The 17,701-nt window shown below is 31.3% G+C and overlaps 1 protein-coding gene across 4 annotated transcripts in view; it reads left to right on the plus strand.

Moving 5' to 3' along the window:
* The window catches only part of LOC118200674 (pumilio homolog 1-like), a 204,087-nt gene that overhangs the window by 109,973 nt on the left and 76,413 nt on the right, over window positions 1–17,701 (plus strand). For all 4 annotated transcript variants that reach the window (XM_035372632.2, XM_085822087.1, XM_085822086.1 and 1 more), the window contains 3 exons: window positions 322–470; window positions 16,903–17,161; window positions 17,255–17,347. In XM_035372632.2, coding sequence (XP_035228523.1) covers window positions 322–470; window positions 16,903–17,161; window positions 17,255–17,347 — 501 coding nt within the window. The remainder of the gene's footprint in view (window positions 1–321; window positions 471–16,902; window positions 17,162–17,254; window positions 17,348–17,701) is intronic.

Here is a 17,701-nt window from a genome sequence, read left to right on the forward strand (position 1 = left end):
AGGCCGTCAAGTGATGTTTCTGAGTCACTTGACGGCAAAAATGCGTACCTGCTATTAAGATTAACAGCTGGTTAACGCTAACAAAAGTGTGCTCTCAGAATAGCAAAATCATGCTCTGTATAAACTCTTCATTCAACAGTTTCACTACTGTAGTTCACCCTACTTCATTTACATCCTGGTGAGAAAATGCAAAGAGAAATAAGGTAATTCTGGAAAGGCACAGAAAATAAAATAACTGTGAGTAAAAATAAATGAAAGCCCATAAGAGTTTTGTTTGGTGTTTACTTGAAGTGAAATTTAATTTTCCCCCTTTTTCTCTAGAATTCAAATGACCCATCGGAGAAATTAAAAAAGCTGAAATCTCTGTCTTTTGATGGTGATATGAAAGGAAAAGAACAAGAAAACAGTGGTGTAATTCACCAGTCTAATGGGATTATGCAGAATGGACTAAGTGATGACAATGGTTACCAGTATGTATTAATTCTTATGAGATTTAAATATAAATGTTCTTTGAAAGGTATCCCTTATTTTATAGTGTTTTCTTTCACAAGTGCAACATTTTGTAAATAGTTTTATGATATGTCTTAGATTCCATAGGATATTTCTTAATTACTGTACTTATTAAGCTTTATTGAGTGTCTTGTGAAATTTTCTAATTATACAGTTTATGCCATTAAGAAAGACAATATAAAATGCTATTAAAGTATACTAGTGTGCTATACTAGGAGGTTAGATGTAAATTATTTTGAGACAGGCTGTGTCAAACTATAATTACCTGTAGCTATGTTTTGCGTACTCTTTGCCTAGTTTCATAAAGATAATGAAAAGTGATTTTCAAAATTTTCCTTAACTTTAGTTATTTTCCTTTTTGATTCATCAAAGAATTCATATCAATATTATATGACAGTAAGTAGTGCAGTAAAATTATGCTTCCATTCTCAGCATTGTACTCCAGGGAATGAGCATAAAAATAACTAAATCTAAATCTAAAATGTATTAGATATGTTTTGCAAATGCTAGTCTGTGATGATTTCGAGCTGCTGCTAGACCTTCATAACACCAAGCACAGACTTTATATTATTAAATTAGCATTAATCAATAATAATTCAAATTATATTCACAAAATCACAGATAATAAGTTTTTCATCAACCAAAAACACACACTTTACGGCTCATTTCTTCATTGGGCTGTAACCCAAAATCTCATTTTATTTTCTGCTGCATATTACTAAAATGTATAATTCAAAATGAGAGTTCAGGTTTCATAATTTTTCAATTTAACAATTTTTCAGCTGTTTTGGAAGACAAACTGCAGTTTTTTAAGTGAAATTAGCATTTATGTATTTTATTAATCAATTTCTATGATTAGTTCCTATGATGTCTATCAACATTTTATTGTAAGGAAGAGACCTGGGAAACAGCACATTTTCTGAAGCCTAGTGTGCAGTTCTAGCCATGAAGTCAGACTAAAGTCTAAAATTCTAATTAAACTGTGTAATATTTATCTAATTGCCAAAGCCTTCTAGTGGTTTAATCTGTTATTTTAAAATAGTGCTTCGGGGTCATAATATAATATGTGATTTCATCTCTGCTGGCTCTGGAAGTGCTTATTTTAAAGTACTGGACTGTAGGTATTGAAGATGAAAGATCCAGGGCTAAAAAAATGAATATGTAACTAACATTTTTTGTGAAAATTTGTTCATAAAATGTCTCTTTGAAAGTGTAAACTTATTTTTTAAATATTTTAAAACAACTTATTCTTAATTTGTACTTTTTTGTTCAAATATTAATGTTAACTGATATTGCAGAAGTTGTTAATATCAAATGTGACATGCAGGTGAGAGCAATTGCCTGTTATGTTTAAATTAAAATGTTGTTAGGAAAACTTCATAATAAGAAATTAGAATCAGCTATTGTATTGTGTAATGTAGTTTTGTAAAGTATAGTAAATTATCCTGATTACAATAAAATCATGATGTAAAAAAATTAAATAGTATTTCTTTTATTAATAAATTGCTTTTTAAAATTTTTCTACATTAACTAGTTAAATTGTTAACATGCATTGAAGATTTTCAAGTAATTAAACCTGTAATTAAATGACATTAAAGAAGCACAATGCATACTTTAACCTGTAAATGAATATAATAATTCATAATTAGAGATATAAATTGCATGTTATGTTAATAATTTGTAGCATAAAGGCGTTAGTAATCTGCAGAATCACTTTAATCAGTTATAAACTTACATATTTACATGTTTAAAAAAGAGAGTTCTTGTATCTTTTATATAAATCAAAATAAGCACTTGGGAGTTAACCTGTTAACTGGGGAATAAGCTTTCAGTAAAATCGTTTCACAATGAGGACTTTTTCCTTTGCTGTAATTTCAGCACATTGCAAGGAATAAATAAAAGAAAATCGTTTTAAAATATTTAATGATATTTAATATTAAAATTAAGCATTTTTAATCCGGAAAAACAAATTAATTGAACGAATTTAAACAATTATTTCGTATGATATTCCCTAAAGCAATGCGGCATACATAAAGCAACACTGCAGTCGGGACACCAAAATCTCGATTCTTTCCTAAGACCTTTGGAATAGCATAATTTGCATCTCCTCGTTACATTTACTCTTGAGGAGTCGGATGGTATATAGTCTGCAAAATGTCTTTCAAAGAGTTGAGATGGTTTTCGTGTCAAAGATGATCGTCCTGTACTAGTAGATGGCAACTGCGATCCATCTCTATATTTTTCAACACCTTTTTCTACAGTTTCGATAAGGAAATGAAGCCTATCTAGGTGACCACCATCTTTCTTGTATAAAATATATGCATTCAAACCCACCATGTCTAGTGCATGTAAAAATATCTTATAGTAATACTTTTTTACTTGGTTTCTAGCGATTTCATAAGTTTTCATTTGTCCGTAAGCAAGATCAACTCCTCCCATATTTTTGTTGTAGTCAGCGATAACTTCCGGTTTTGATATCGTTTTCCTTCGTTTTTCTATTTCTACAAATTTATTGTCGTGGATAGTACTCAATATAATTACATCCTTTTTGCCTTTCCACTTCGTAATCATTATTTTGTCTCTGTACCTAGCAATATGTTCATCTTTTTTCAAAACACAATTTTTGATATCAGATGGTATTCCCTTTCTATTTTTTCGCATTGTTCCTACAACATCGGTTTTTCTTCTGCACATCTCAGCTAGATCAGTACTAGTATACCAATTATCGAGATATAGCGTATATCCCTTATTCAACAAATCGTGGCACAATTCAAGAACAATACGATTTAGTCCCTGTTCTTCTGAATAGTTCGAACCATACTGCGTGTATTTACCTGTATATATAATGAAATTAATTATGTATCCGGATTTACTTTCACATATTTTGTACAATTTAACACCAAATCGACGTCTTTTCGATGGAATGTACTGTTTCCAAGACAGTCTTCCTTTCCATAGCAAAAGAGACTCATCTACAGATATTTCCTTATGTAATAAGGTGCTATGTATATGCTACGTAAATAATTAAAAATGTCTTTTTAATTTTTTCATAGTAAGTGTTTTCTCTATGTAATTGCAGATTATTCAAAATTCTCAGAATATGCATCAGTTTTCTCTGTAAAATTAATTTTACACTTTTTCCTTCTATTTTTTTTTTTCCAAAATATTTCTCTCTTTTCGCTGTTAGAGAATTGGTTAGGATAATTTTTCATTAGTATTTTTGACATTGCAGCATGGAAAGTTTAGCAGGATTTGAAGCGAAGATTTATAGACCCATGATTCTAGAAGATTCGAGAAATATGTGACAAAATAAAAAATGTCTCCATGGTATCAACACGTAATGGATGTATTTTACAGAAAGTTTGTGATGAATTTTTTACTTTTTGGAGAATGTCTGGAAGAACAGTGGAAACATAATATTTGAATGCTTTACTCCTAATACTAGAATCTTTTTCTTAACATGATTATCTTCCTTTATTTTCTCCACTTTTCACTAGACACAAGCATGGATAATATAAAAAATGCTTCTAATCTTATCACTTGGGTAGGCATTATAGAAAGAATTTTTTTTATTAATAAAGAAATTGAAAACTTGCAATTTAAACGATTCATCTAATACGTCTAAATGCATCGTACACAGAGCTGGTGCTAGGCATTTTCGAACCTGATGCAATCTCTGTGGATTCTAAATTCTGCTGCCTAGTGCCTTTCTACTGCTTCTAATGCCTGCTCTAAATTCTAAAAGTTTTGCCATTTTTAGATTTTGTTCTGTACGTCGCTAAATTCTAAAAATTCTGCCACACCAGCTCTATAACCGGCCTTTACCATATATATTTCTTCTGAATGTTCATGCTACTAAAGAAATAAAATTAGCCACTTTTTCTATACATTCTAAGTGCATTAAGTGTTTTTTAGAATAGCAAAAATCCTTAGTTCAATCCAAAAATTCTAAAATTAAAAGGAAACATTTTGAAGAAAGAAACTGAATACACAAAGAAAATTATTCTTCAAAGGTATAAGCAATTATTATTATGTAAATTATCCAATTGTTTATGAATTCAGCCTTTATTCTTCAAAGATATGTGCAATTATTATTATGTAAATTATCGAATTGTTTATGATTTCAGCCTTTTAATCTTCAATCATATGTGCAATTATTATTTTGTAATTTATCCAATTGTTTATGATTTCAGCCTGTACTATAACTTCCCATTTCTGTTTCCTCATATGATAGAGTTACTGAGCCAGATTAAATTAAAATTAAATTGTATAATCTTTGACCACTAGTCAATATTTTTAGTTTGAATTTGACTGTTCTTGTTTAATTACGTCAGTGTGAGCTATAATTGACGTTGTTAGTATCAGAATATGGCTTTATGTTCCAAGTTCTTTTAAATAAGAGGCTTATTTAAACCTTTGTCTGATATTGTAGTTACTTTCAGACACAGGGATAATTTGCTTCACGTCTATCGGGGGGGGGGGGGGGGGGGTGGGGTTGAGACTATGTGCCTTTTACCAGATCAAATAAACCCTCATAGGTACATTGTAGAGAGGTTGACAAGTTAGGAGATAAAGCACGCAGAAACTAGCGAGATCGTTGGTTCGCATATTGAGACAAATTTCTAATTATTGTTAGAAAAGATGCTGAAAGAGAAGGAAATCGATATAAACAAGCCAAAATGTTTGCGAAGGCTTGTAGAGACATTAGGTATTTTTGAAAGCAGGAAAGATAAAAGATTAACAACGCCTTTGCCGGGAATTGCGAATCTCTGGAATACGGGCTCAGTGTGCAAACCACTACACCACGAAGCCTCACCAAGAAGGTAGGAGAAATACCTTATGTACTCCCCCTTTAAAAGGGTGTGCGGTTTTTAGAGAACTCAATCGCCAAATCCTGGGTGTGGAGAACCATCATCCAACACCCTTTTAGTTCGAGCACCACTGTAGAGATATTAGGTATTTTTAAAAGCCGAAAAGGTGAAAAATTAACAACGCCTTCACTGGGAATAGAACTGCTGACTTCAGGGAAACTGGCTCAGTGTGCAAACCACTACACCACAAAGGCTTGCCAAGAAGATGAGAAAAATACCTAATAGGCTTCAAATTAAAATGACCAGAAAATATTTTTATGAGTGTTGTTGTTACAAAACGAAAAGGTTTTGTAGCTTTTAATGTGTGATTATTCTAATATCCTTTAAGAATCAGTGTCATAAATTACATGCATTTTAAACTGAATTTTTTATTTGATTTTAATAGGCCTTTTTTAACAAATACTGTTAAAAAAATTAATAGTGGCCATGTAAATCCATAATGACTAAGGTTAACTATGTACTTAATTTAATTATTTATAACCAACTGCTTACATCTCTACATATTAAAGTGAGTTATTGCCTTTCATTAATATTCGATGTGGTCACAAGATAAAACACAAAAATGTAAAAATTCAAGTAAAACTTATTCTTTGCATCTACTGAGACTTAGAATAATATATACAACTTATCACCTCTGGTTCTTTAACCTTAAAGTATATTAACTGGGTTATAACCCCTGGAACTCTACACAAAGCTATGACATTAACTGCATTATGCTGAGCGTGGCTAACTTTCAATACTTGCCAACCATGCCTACATCAAGCCTTTCAGGTTTGTTCCAATCAGCAGGTCTCTCTCGAGACAAGCAGCAGACGGACAACATTCAGTCTTTTGTTATGAATCATGCTGATTATAATTTTACTTCTCATTTTAATCTATGTTTGTTTGACATAAAATCTCCCTGCTATTTGCTAAACCTCTAGACTGACCAAGTATGCGACAAAATGGGACATAAAAAATTTCAACATAAAGCTAACTCTTAGTAAAATGTAAATGTCACTTATCTTCTTTCAAATATGTCCAACTATTATAAGTGTAAAATATTTAATGCTACTTGATAAGCTGTATGAAGTTTATTTTATTCTCAAACTTATTAATAATTATGTTAGTTAATTCATGTTTAGTAATAATACATACTACTTTAGGGATCTATTTTATTTTTAGGATCGTATTATGAAAGTTAAATTCAGGCATAGAATAATATTTTTAATTGAATTTATTCAGTTCCCATTTGCTCATAGGTCTTTAATTTTTTTCATTAATGATCTGTGTGTAGAAATGTGTACGAACCCTGTACTGGCATACAATTACATAGAATTTTTACCAGATAGTTCAATTTTATTATCTAAGGCTATTAGCGGTAATTAAGTCATTTAGGATGCAATCACACTGCTCACCCGAAGGCAAAAATATAGAAAAGGCAAACTAAAGGGCTAAATTCATCAATTCTAATGAGAATGCACTAGCAAAGTAAAGCACTGCGGTTTTACATTATTTCTGAGTTAGCTATTCGTGAGAATGAAAAGGATTCTTGCATTTTAGACTTCTATTCCATATCATGATTTAACTTGAAATTAATGTAGATAATTACTGAGAGAATTACAGAGTTGCCAACTCTCCCGATTTTCGACCGATCTCCTGCCAACCCGATTTACAATATATTTCTCCCGACTTTTTCTTATTCTTAAAATTTCTCACGGTTTTTATGGAACTTAACTTAATACTTTGTTATATGAACAATGATTTTGGACATCTGAAAGCAATTGAATTTTCTCTAGATTATATCTAAAACAAAACCTTACGAATCAGATAACTTCTGCTTTGTGAGTGAGAGCATTATACGTATCCCAGAAACGTCGTTCTCCAGTTCTCCAATGGGCATCTAACTCCACTACGTGTCAGCTGGCATATATTAGCCAATGAGGACAAGGCAAGCTGTTATTTGGATGTTCTTTAGTTATTTCGTTCAATTTGTCCTGAGTTATGTGAGTGCACGTGCCTTCGGGAAATAGTTTTAGAAATTATCATCTTTTGTTATGTCTACGAGAATAAAATACTCGTGTACGTTTCAAAAGTCCTACACAGTTGACTTTCCTTCCATTATTTCCTCAAGGAAATGTAATAAATTTGCGATGTGCACCACCTTTTGTTGCGATTTTTCGAATTCGCAATGTGGAAGGGCGGATGTTCTCAAACATGTGCGAACACAAAAACACAAGGATAACGTGAGTTGTTTTTTTAAAAAAACGAAAAATTAAATTTTTCTTCGGAAACAAAGAACCAAAAAGTTATTAATGCAGAATGTCTGTTCTCTGCCTTTTTACTGGAGCACCACCTGCCACTGAATGCATCGGATCACGCTGCAGCTTTATTTAGAAAAATGTTTCCCGATAGTGAAATCGCTAAGAAATACTCAAGTGCAAGTCCAAAACAGATGCAATTGTTAAAGAAATGGGTTTGAAAAATAAATCTTCAGTTATTGATCGCATTAAAACAGCTCCGTTCTGCCTCTCTACGAATGGAAGCAATAATACCGATTCAAAACTGTATCCAATTGTTGTTTCTTTTTTTAATCCAGAGTCTTCAGAAATTGAGTGCAGTTTACTTTCTGTCCCCACTTTGGAAGGACATTTGACAGGCTTTAATATATCACAGCTAATTATTAAAACTTCAAAAGAAAATGCAGTCCCTCTGGATAATTGCTTAGCACTATGTGCCGATAATGCACCAGTATTGGTAGGCTTGAAGACTGGTGTTGCAGGCATCTTCAGAAAGGAAAATTCAGATTTGCAGATTATGAGGTGCACCTGTCACCTCTTAAATTTAGCAGCTGAAAAAGGAGTAGCTTCTTTACCAATAAATGTGGATGAACACATTGTTGATATTTATTATAATCTTGAAAAGAGTTCTAAAAAGGAGGAACAATTGGAACAGGTCCAACAGCTGCATAATAGCAGTTTACAATTAGAAAACTTGGATGAAGTTATAAAATCAGCTAGGATTGACACCCAGTGGAGTTTAATTGGAAAACTGAAAGATGCTGATGGAATTTTAAAATATAGAGAACTGTCTAGAATTATGTTGGCCATCTGTTCCCCATAGTAATGCAGAGTGTGAGAGGATTTTCAGTGTTGTTGCGAAAACGAGGACTAAATTTAGATCTAATATTAGTGATGACACATTAGAAAACTTTTATTAGTGAAAGCAGGCCTACGTGGCAATTGCTATGAACAAAATTAGGAATTTTCTTTCATAAAGAAAGCAAAATCTGCCACTGTTTATAACATTAGTACAAAAACTGATTAAAGTATCTTTTTTTTTTTTTCCTTAAACGATGCAAGTAATAAAAATGTTTTTTTTATGTGTAAGGTATTTTTGTGTTGCTTGCATTTAAGAATTAGTTACTATTTAAAGTTAATTCATTATTAAAAACCATATTTTTATCATTTAAAAAGTCTTTTTAACATTGTGAAAAATCTCCTGATTTCTTAAAAAACTCTCCTGATTTTTGAGTATCATAGGTTGGCAAGTATGGAATTAAATTTTTGTAGTGTAGTTAACGTGAGAAGAGATCACTTGGGGTCGTGTTATGAACCGGCGAATCAGGATGCTGTACCATGAAAGCGTAGTAAATTCTTAAATTAACCTTTTGACTGCTAAGCATTCTTGCAAGAATGCGCGAAAACTGTGAGACGTATTTTGACTTGATGTTGTCAAATAAAACACTCTCATTTAAACAAATATCAATGAATTTTAATAATTCTTTTCGTATTATATTATAAAGCAACAAAGGCACACTGAAACTCACAGGTGAAAAGCGCTGTGTCGCAGTTTTCAAGACAAATGAATGCAGCGCTTTTGCGCCACGTAGCAGTCAAACGGTTAACGTCTTTTTACACATTTATTGTCCTTTTTACAAAATTTTAGATGATATTAAAATGTTTATGCCTTCAAAATAAAAAATTCTTAGAACTAACATTTGTTAACATTTTTTATGTGTATAATATGTTGTCGCAAATAAAGTCTGCTTGGCGAGATTTGCGCCGGCAAAACGGAAAAGTACCAATTTGTTTTCTAATTTTTGCCATATTTGCTTCAATATCTGTTACATGATTAAATGTGATGTTGATGACATGCAAGTTACTTCCAGTATTGTAGAAACATATGCAGATTATTGGTTGTGGATGCCAGACCGTCTAGCATGGGTTCTAAATCAATGAGGGGATGTAGTCAGCCTTTCAGTTAGCTCTCAACTGTTTTAATTTCTGAATGGGGAGAAACATTAAGGTTATTATGTTTACCAGCATTTCCTATACTTTTTGTCCTTTAATTTATAAAACACATTAAAAATAATTTAAATCTGAATAAAATGTGTGTATGCATTTTTCAAATTTTGGAAAGGAGGAGGGAGTGATTTTTTAACAATAAAGAAAGGGTGCATGGAGCAAAAAAGGTTAGAGAACCACTGCTCTACTATCTTATATACTATTTGATTGACTAAAACATGAATAATTTTTTTCACTTTGACTAAAACATGAATAATTTTTTCTTAGTTATTGTATATTTAATAATTTACCACTTCAGTTACATTTTGATCAGTTCAATCTGTGAATGCTATGAAATGCTTTCCCCAGGAGGGAATTTCTCCTTCTTGAGAAATCCTGTTTTAGATGAAGGCTAATATTCATAACACAGCTTTAATTTTATGAAATCAAGGTTTTCTATGTTATGAAATGATGCATTTATAGTGTAAGAAAAAATATCTTCTTAATGATCAGTTTTAGATTTTTGAGGAAAAAGTATTTTTACTGCATATTTACTTTAATCGTGTGGCATCTGTTTTGAATTGATACTCTTAATAACCATATTTTCCTTGAGACTAAACAGACATGGAAGTGACACTCTTTCTTGCATTGTACTGACATGGCTTGTTTAAAATACTTTAAACCATTTTATGTCTTCATCGATTTGCTCTGAGGCATAGGTAATTGCTATTAGATAATATGGGTTTGTGTGTGATCAGCAACAAAAAAAGTTGAAAATCCCCCCTTTCTTTTTTGTATTGAATCTTCAAAAGGTTTATAGTATCTTAACCTTCTAAAACCGGGCTGAAATTCTCATAATATAGCCTTCAGACCGACGCGATCCGAAACAGTTTTGCCCCCTCTTTGATATTTTCCTAATGAGAAAAGTCATTGGTCCCCCTCCATGGATGAAGTAAAATTTACATGTTTGTCGGACGCTTACGTCCCATAGTAGAGGGGTTGCTAGATTTGCAATTTTTTCGATGATTATTTTGCTTTCATTTAAATGAAGTTCTAAATAAATAGTGCATAAATAACTATGCAGTACTGGATGCATATCCAGTGCACAATTTATTTAGAACAAAATGTATGCAATGTTTATATTTCACTCACTATTTCTATTCAAACTCGTAAATAATTTGTGAATTTTTTAACTTTGTTTTCACTCTTCATTTATATTCGCGTATTTTCGTATTAGAAATTAGAAAGCGAGAACAAAATTTAACAAAATATAGTAAATACGGACTAGATTTGTAAGTCTGCAGGCTGGAATGCAATTTTTAATAACATATTTTCATTAATAAAATAATGGTAATGACTAATTTAATGAAATAATAATATTTATTACCATTTAGATGATTAGAATGAGATTCAATACAATTAGATTTTGAGATGAACTTACAGCAATAATAAAGTTTTACATAACAATAACAGAGATTTAAATCTGCATTTTTTTGATAATTTTGTTATTATAATATAAAAATCTGAGATACATTGGTTGCGTTTAATCATTTAACTTTAACAAATGTTACATTGGACTATCAGGCAAAAAAGGTATATCTTTAACGAGAATTTTTCTTTGTAAAATTGGCTTTTGTTTATGTTAGCAGAGAAAAAAATCCGTGACCTATACATGCAATCATCAAAAGAATTTTGAGAACAGTTTTAAATGTTCATGAAGAATTAATTATACGTCAATTTCTTTTCATAGGTAGGTAGAAATTTCGTCTAAAACCATCATTATATCCAAAGGTTGAAGTCTATTTCATTTTCAACGAATATTCTATTTGCACATAATATATTTTCTAATTTATTTTAGAAAGAGTAATCTTTCACGTTTTCAAAAGAATAAGGACATACTGGGTGTTGACACAATGTAGTAAATCTGTTTTTCATATTTCTTCCAGTAGTGAAAACGATTACCATGGAATATTTTCAAAGCAAAATTAAGAAAACCGTTTACGCCAAATTTTGCATAAAGTATCTTCTCGTGTATTTTTTTTATTTAAAGTGTGGAATTTTCTCTTTGAAAATATCAAAAATCATGAACGGAGCAAAATTAATTCATGAGAAATAACTTTGAAATGCAATAATTCCATCGTAATATGAAATAGTGGAGAAAAGTGCAATACAGTTTATTTATTCACAAATAATCCCCATCATATGCGTAATTTATGTACTGTCGATTGAGAAATATAGGTTAGTAAATTAAACCGGTTATTTCAATACTTTTCCTTTATCAATATTTTTACGGGCTCTTCAGTAAAGAAGTAAAGGTGGCTGAACACTTGTAGCTCGCTTGATTTTTGAATCCCGGCTAAATAGTTGGATTCACGGTTTTTGTTTAACGTAAATGCAAGCCAGCTTCTTTTAGAAAGTCCTTCGCGAAGGCATAACTCCCCTTATACAGGTAATTGCTGTGTGCTTTGATGTAATTCAGTAAGCAAACAAAATTAATCCAATCAAACCCGAAGAACGGATTGATTACATGTGGAGTTTTCCATCAGGAACGTAAATGCAAGCAATTTTCTCTTAAAACGGTTTACACGAAAGATCTATCCCCTTAAGCAGATAGCGTTCGCATGCTTTTCCATAATCCACTTCTAATTTTCATACATTGAATAGTAAGTTGACATACACCTTATTACAGACAAAATAACAACCTCTTTTAAAGATATTTTTTTATTAACTCTTCTGAATTCCCTTTATCTCTTGAGGAGTATAAGAATTTCAGCAAATAAAACTGGCCGAAATTTTATACAATGTAACTGATGTTTTGATTCAATTTAGAAGTAACGTGAGCTTTATTGTTATTTAAATACTTTTTGGTGGCAGATCTCATCCTAAAAGAGGGTCTAAAGATAAATTGATTTTATTTAATTTACAATCAATGAAAATCATTGAAAGCAATCACTGAATGAATGGAAATCACAAAAACTATTATTCATACAATTGTCTCTTATTTATCTCCTGATAAATCAGACAAAATTGCCTACATAATAGAAGCACTTTGAAAGAGTTAACAGTTCTTAAGGGTTTAATGCACTCCACAAAAAAAAAAAAAAAAAAAAAAATTATTATTTATAATTATGAAAAGGAATTAAACGATAAAAGTGGTTTTACCTATTTTCTATAAGGGCATTAAATCTAAAATATTAATCTATTCTTATTTGTTATGATTAAAAAACATTAAATATGGTAAGCTTAAAGAGCGTGCAAAATCGCTGACGTTTTAATCATAGCAAAAGTCAGTACTAAAAAAATTAGCATTAAAATTGTGAGACAGATTAAGAAAGAGATGGCCTCTATTTGATTTTCAAGTATATTGGCGCGAGAAGAAACCTGCAGTTTTCGCCAAAATGTAGCCAAACTGATAAGAAGGAAATAATGCGTAGCCAGCGGCTACTCTGAGCAGCGACAATGGACCACCCAGAGATCTACAGATAGGCGATTCTCTAAAATGGGGAGGGCATGGATGGTACGACAGTTGTACCAATGCCGGCGTCTGAGAAAGTCATTCTCCTGGTACAACTGCTGTACCAGCCGGCTTCAGAAAGTTAATCTTTGAATTTAACACATTTTCATCATTAAAATAATCAAAGACTATCTAATTTTAATCTGTGATTTAAAAAAAATGCTGATTTAATTCATTCATCATTTGGTTAAAACCATTGACAACTTTCCTAGGCACAATATTAAGAAACAAACGTTAATGGTCCTTGTTTCTTTATTTAGTAGTGTTCACTGCAGCATTTTGTTTGGTATTTGTTTGTTTAAAACAGCGCTGTCCAACTTATCATAGCCTACGGGCCATATTTTCTTCACCAAACTTTTCGGGGGCCAAGAAGGTTGATAAATGAAAAGTCAGTTTATGTTAACTAAAAAAATATTTTATATATACTAAAAAGAAAACTGTAAAATATTCATAATATATTAATTAGAACGTTGTGGCCATAATTGTTTAGCAGCAATATCTTTTATGTCCATATCAATATTTGTTGTGGCAAGTCTAATTATATCTTTAAGCGTGGCCGTATATACGGCCCGCGGGACATCGGTTGGGCAGCCCTGGTTTAAAATATTAACCCCTTCGCGCCGACTGTCACGTATACATGCCAGCAACGAACACACTTATCTACCGACACGCATGCGTGCCAGAGCATTGTTGCGTTTTCTACCGACTGTCACATATTTGTGCCAGTACCTTGGAATGTTTTTCAAACTATAATTTCTGCCACAAGATGGCACTGTATGTCCATATGGTTTCAGATACATATACATTAGACCTTCTACTCGAAATGAGAGAAGCATGACTCATATACACGTGTTTTTGATTATATAAACAAACGGGAAACTAAATGTTTCCGAATGGCGTGATTTATGAAGTCTCTTTAAATCGCACTTTATTCGCACGTGGTAGTTGTTTATTGTAAGTAGAAGTTTTATATGCGCTAAAGCGTTGACTATTTCCGTTTACAGTTCAGTTTTTAGAAAATAATTAGATCTTGTTAGACGTGAATTCTTTCTGTTTTTACCGTTTCAATGTCGAAGCATCGAAAATGTTTAACAGAGCATGAAAATAGCAGAAATGATGCAAAATATTTCAGATATTGATTCTGAAATTCTGATATTGATTCTGAAAGATTAACTGAAAGACATTTTCCAAAACTTTGTTCAGAAGAGACTGATAAGAAAATGAGACGACGATGCTTCGTTTGTTCACATTCCCGGAAAAATCCTTGAAAACGGCAAATGAGTTATTACGAGTTCAAGGAATGTAACGTAAGACTGTGTGTAGATCCCTGTTTTAAAATTTTTCATACGAAAAGAGAATTTTAAGTAATATATTTAGTTTTCAGATGTATAATGTTAAAAGTCATAAAATGGTGAGTAATTAAAATAAAATGTGTAAAATATGCATTTAAACAAGAAATAAGGTAATTAAAGTATATATATAAAAATATCTATAAAGCATAAGCCATTTAAATACTCTATAGAGCATTATTAAACAATGCGTTGATACTTCGGAAATTTCATGGATTTAGGCTTAGTAGCAAAAAAGCCCCCGGCCCTGGAGAGACGCTCGCGTAAGACACTGCCGGCCTCCGCGATAAGCGCGCGTTTTCGCTACCCAGCTCGAAGGGGTTAAAATATAATTTTGAATACTTAAAGTAAAAAGCTTATTTTTCAGTTTGCAAATTGTTGCTGTTTAAGTTTTTTTTATGCTTTGAAATAAAAAAATCTGAAAACATTTTGTATAGCAAAATTCAATAGAAAACATAAACCATAATTTTTAATCTTCTTTTGATGAATTAAACAAAAATTTTCTGAAAATTTTGCTCTTTTTAAATTTGTAAAATTTGTGCATTCATTAGTTTAGCATATATAATAATTTATGTGATTATGCTATCATTATATTTTCGGAATCTCTTGATTAGGCCCAAGAATTTGAAAATGAGGAAAGGGAGTTGATAATATTGAATATATTATTGTTTTTAGTCGCTCAAAGAATTAAGGTAAAACACTAGTTTCTTAAAGTCGGTTGTCTTGTGAGACTATTTCATTTCCAACTTATTCTTTATTCTGTTAGCTTAAAAAGCACCTAAAACATAAAACTGGGGCTTAACTTCAGTTGCTTTTAGGCATGCATAGTCTTCATTTTCAAGTTTTGTAATAGTCAAGTTTTCTCCACTACTTATTGAGTCTCTACAAAAGCTTAATTCATAATGTTCTGTAGAACATAGTTATATTCTATAGAATATTCAAATTAAATTCCTTATCATTTTGTGTTTTGACTTGGAAGACCCTTTTTTCAAACATATATTTTGGTGGTATTTCAGAAAGATGCATTTTGTAGCATCTATGATAGATATAGGAACATAATTATGTGTGAAATTAGCAGTATTTGAATTATGCATAGCCCAGACACCAAGAGTTTGGCTAAAATACTTCATACAGTACAGTCATAAAATTTCTTCATGCAGTAAAAATTGATACAAATTGTGAAGGAATTATTCACAATGGCTTTAAATGTATAAATTTAATTATTTAGTTTGAAGTGTACTATCAAGCATTTGTCATCACGGGGGGGGGGGGGGGGGAACATTTCTGTTAAAAATAATCATTGTGTTGAAAAATAAATCTCATCTGATTGATTTCTTTCCTCTTCCCACCCCTTGTTATTTTTTCCTTCTCATGGGGTGTTCTGTGTGTGTGTGTGCTTAAATTCATTCACCTGATTGTTTTCTAAATAAGTTCAGAAGTACAACAAAGTATAAGTCATGTTAGGTTTTTGACTTTGCAAACCAAAATAAACTTTGTAGGTTACCAACTGCATATGAAATGTTAAATTGGAAGCACACTTAAGATGTGCTGAATTACTTTAAATTGCTACAAGTTTAATGATTTGTTGCAAGTAATCTTAAGTATGCCATTTATTTTTTAAGAATAAATTTGAAAAGTAGCTTTTTTTTTTTTTTTTTTTTTTTTTAAAGATTGAAAACTACCATCTCCTATCATAAAAGGTTATCTCTCTTACTACTTTTGCTGGTATCTGATTATTTAATTTGCAACTATCTAAACAGAATATTATGTATAACATTAAGTCTACTTTTGTAGCAAAACTTTGGGTTTTGTTTTTACACTAATAATTAACTACATTCAGCTATAGGATCTGTAAATTGAGTATTACAGGTATGCGAAATAATGTTGTTATTTCGCATAATGTTTTACTTCTACTAAAGCATTAAGAAAAGTTACATTTAAAAATTATTTCGAGTATTGGGAATGTACCGAGTACTCTTTGCATACACCATTTGTTACTAAATTCTAAATAATTGTTTTAGTAGTGAGGAAAAAAAATCATTCTAAATATTGTTTATGAACCCAAAGTTAGTGAAGCTACTTATAAAACTTTTTGCCTGTTCTTGGATCATAATCCTTATTTGGAAGATGTATTTTTGTATCCTTAAAAAGTACATAAGAACATGATGAACACACTGAAGAAGAATAGAAAAATATAATTTAAGATCTTCATCATCAGTTCTGCAGTTTGCACAAAGCATGTGAAGCAAATCTGGCTTTCAAAATTGCCATTTCCTGACAAAAATTGAGTAGATTTAAAGTTATTGAAAAAGGGGCTCTAATTATTTCACAGACTTTCTAATAATTTAATAACTTAATAATAGTAATTAATGCTGCATTTATCATTATTACAGCCACGCTTCTAATAGCAGACAGTCTTCTCCTAGTGAAGACATAGGAGGCAAGAAACATATGATGAATGAAAAATTGCCAAAGCATTCTGAACAAATGATGCCACCATCATCGGGAACAAATATGCAGTCAGGAGGACCATCTTTAGGTGGTTTAGACCCTGGTTTTGAAAATGTAGGAATAGATCCTCTTCAGTTTGATTATTCGTCAGCTTTTATGCAATCAATAGATTCACCAAATACTATGGATTATGGCAGTCAGGTATTTTTTTATTTAAATAATATTTTAATTGTGCTTGCAGCACGAGAAACATAGAATATTATTTTTTGAAAATTAATGTATTTCTGTTTTTAGATGACATCAAGGAAAATGGTCTTAAATAGAGCTGATGAAAAATTTGGCTCATCAAACTTCTCTTGTACAGATCCTCAGCATTTTTTTATGGAGGTAAATATATTTATATTGCATCTGCTGTATAGAATATGAGAAGTTTGTAATTAATATGTATATTTAATCTTAGTAAATTCTTTGAAAGTACTAAAATAGCACTGTATAAAAGGGACAAAAAATTATGAAATGGAGTTTAACAGTGCGTCTCCAGTTTTCCCAGCTGTTTATCTGTCTAAAATTTCCAACTGTGCGAATTTTCTTTTTTGGAATGCATGGAAGAGTAGAAAATGATAATCAAATAAATGCAGTATATTTTTTAATATGTGTTAGAATTAAATTGGCTAATTTTCTGCAGCTTTTTTAGTAATTTGGCGATTTTGATGTACATTTTTTAAGGATGCTGTTGTATTG

Source organism: Stegodyphus dumicola, chromosome 8 (genome assembly GCF_044657685.1).
Source record: "Stegodyphus dumicola isolate Sdum_Otavi_A_Nest chromosome 8, ASM4465768v1".
NCBI lineage: Eukaryota > Metazoa > Arthropoda > Arachnida > Araneae > Eresidae > Stegodyphus > Stegodyphus dumicola.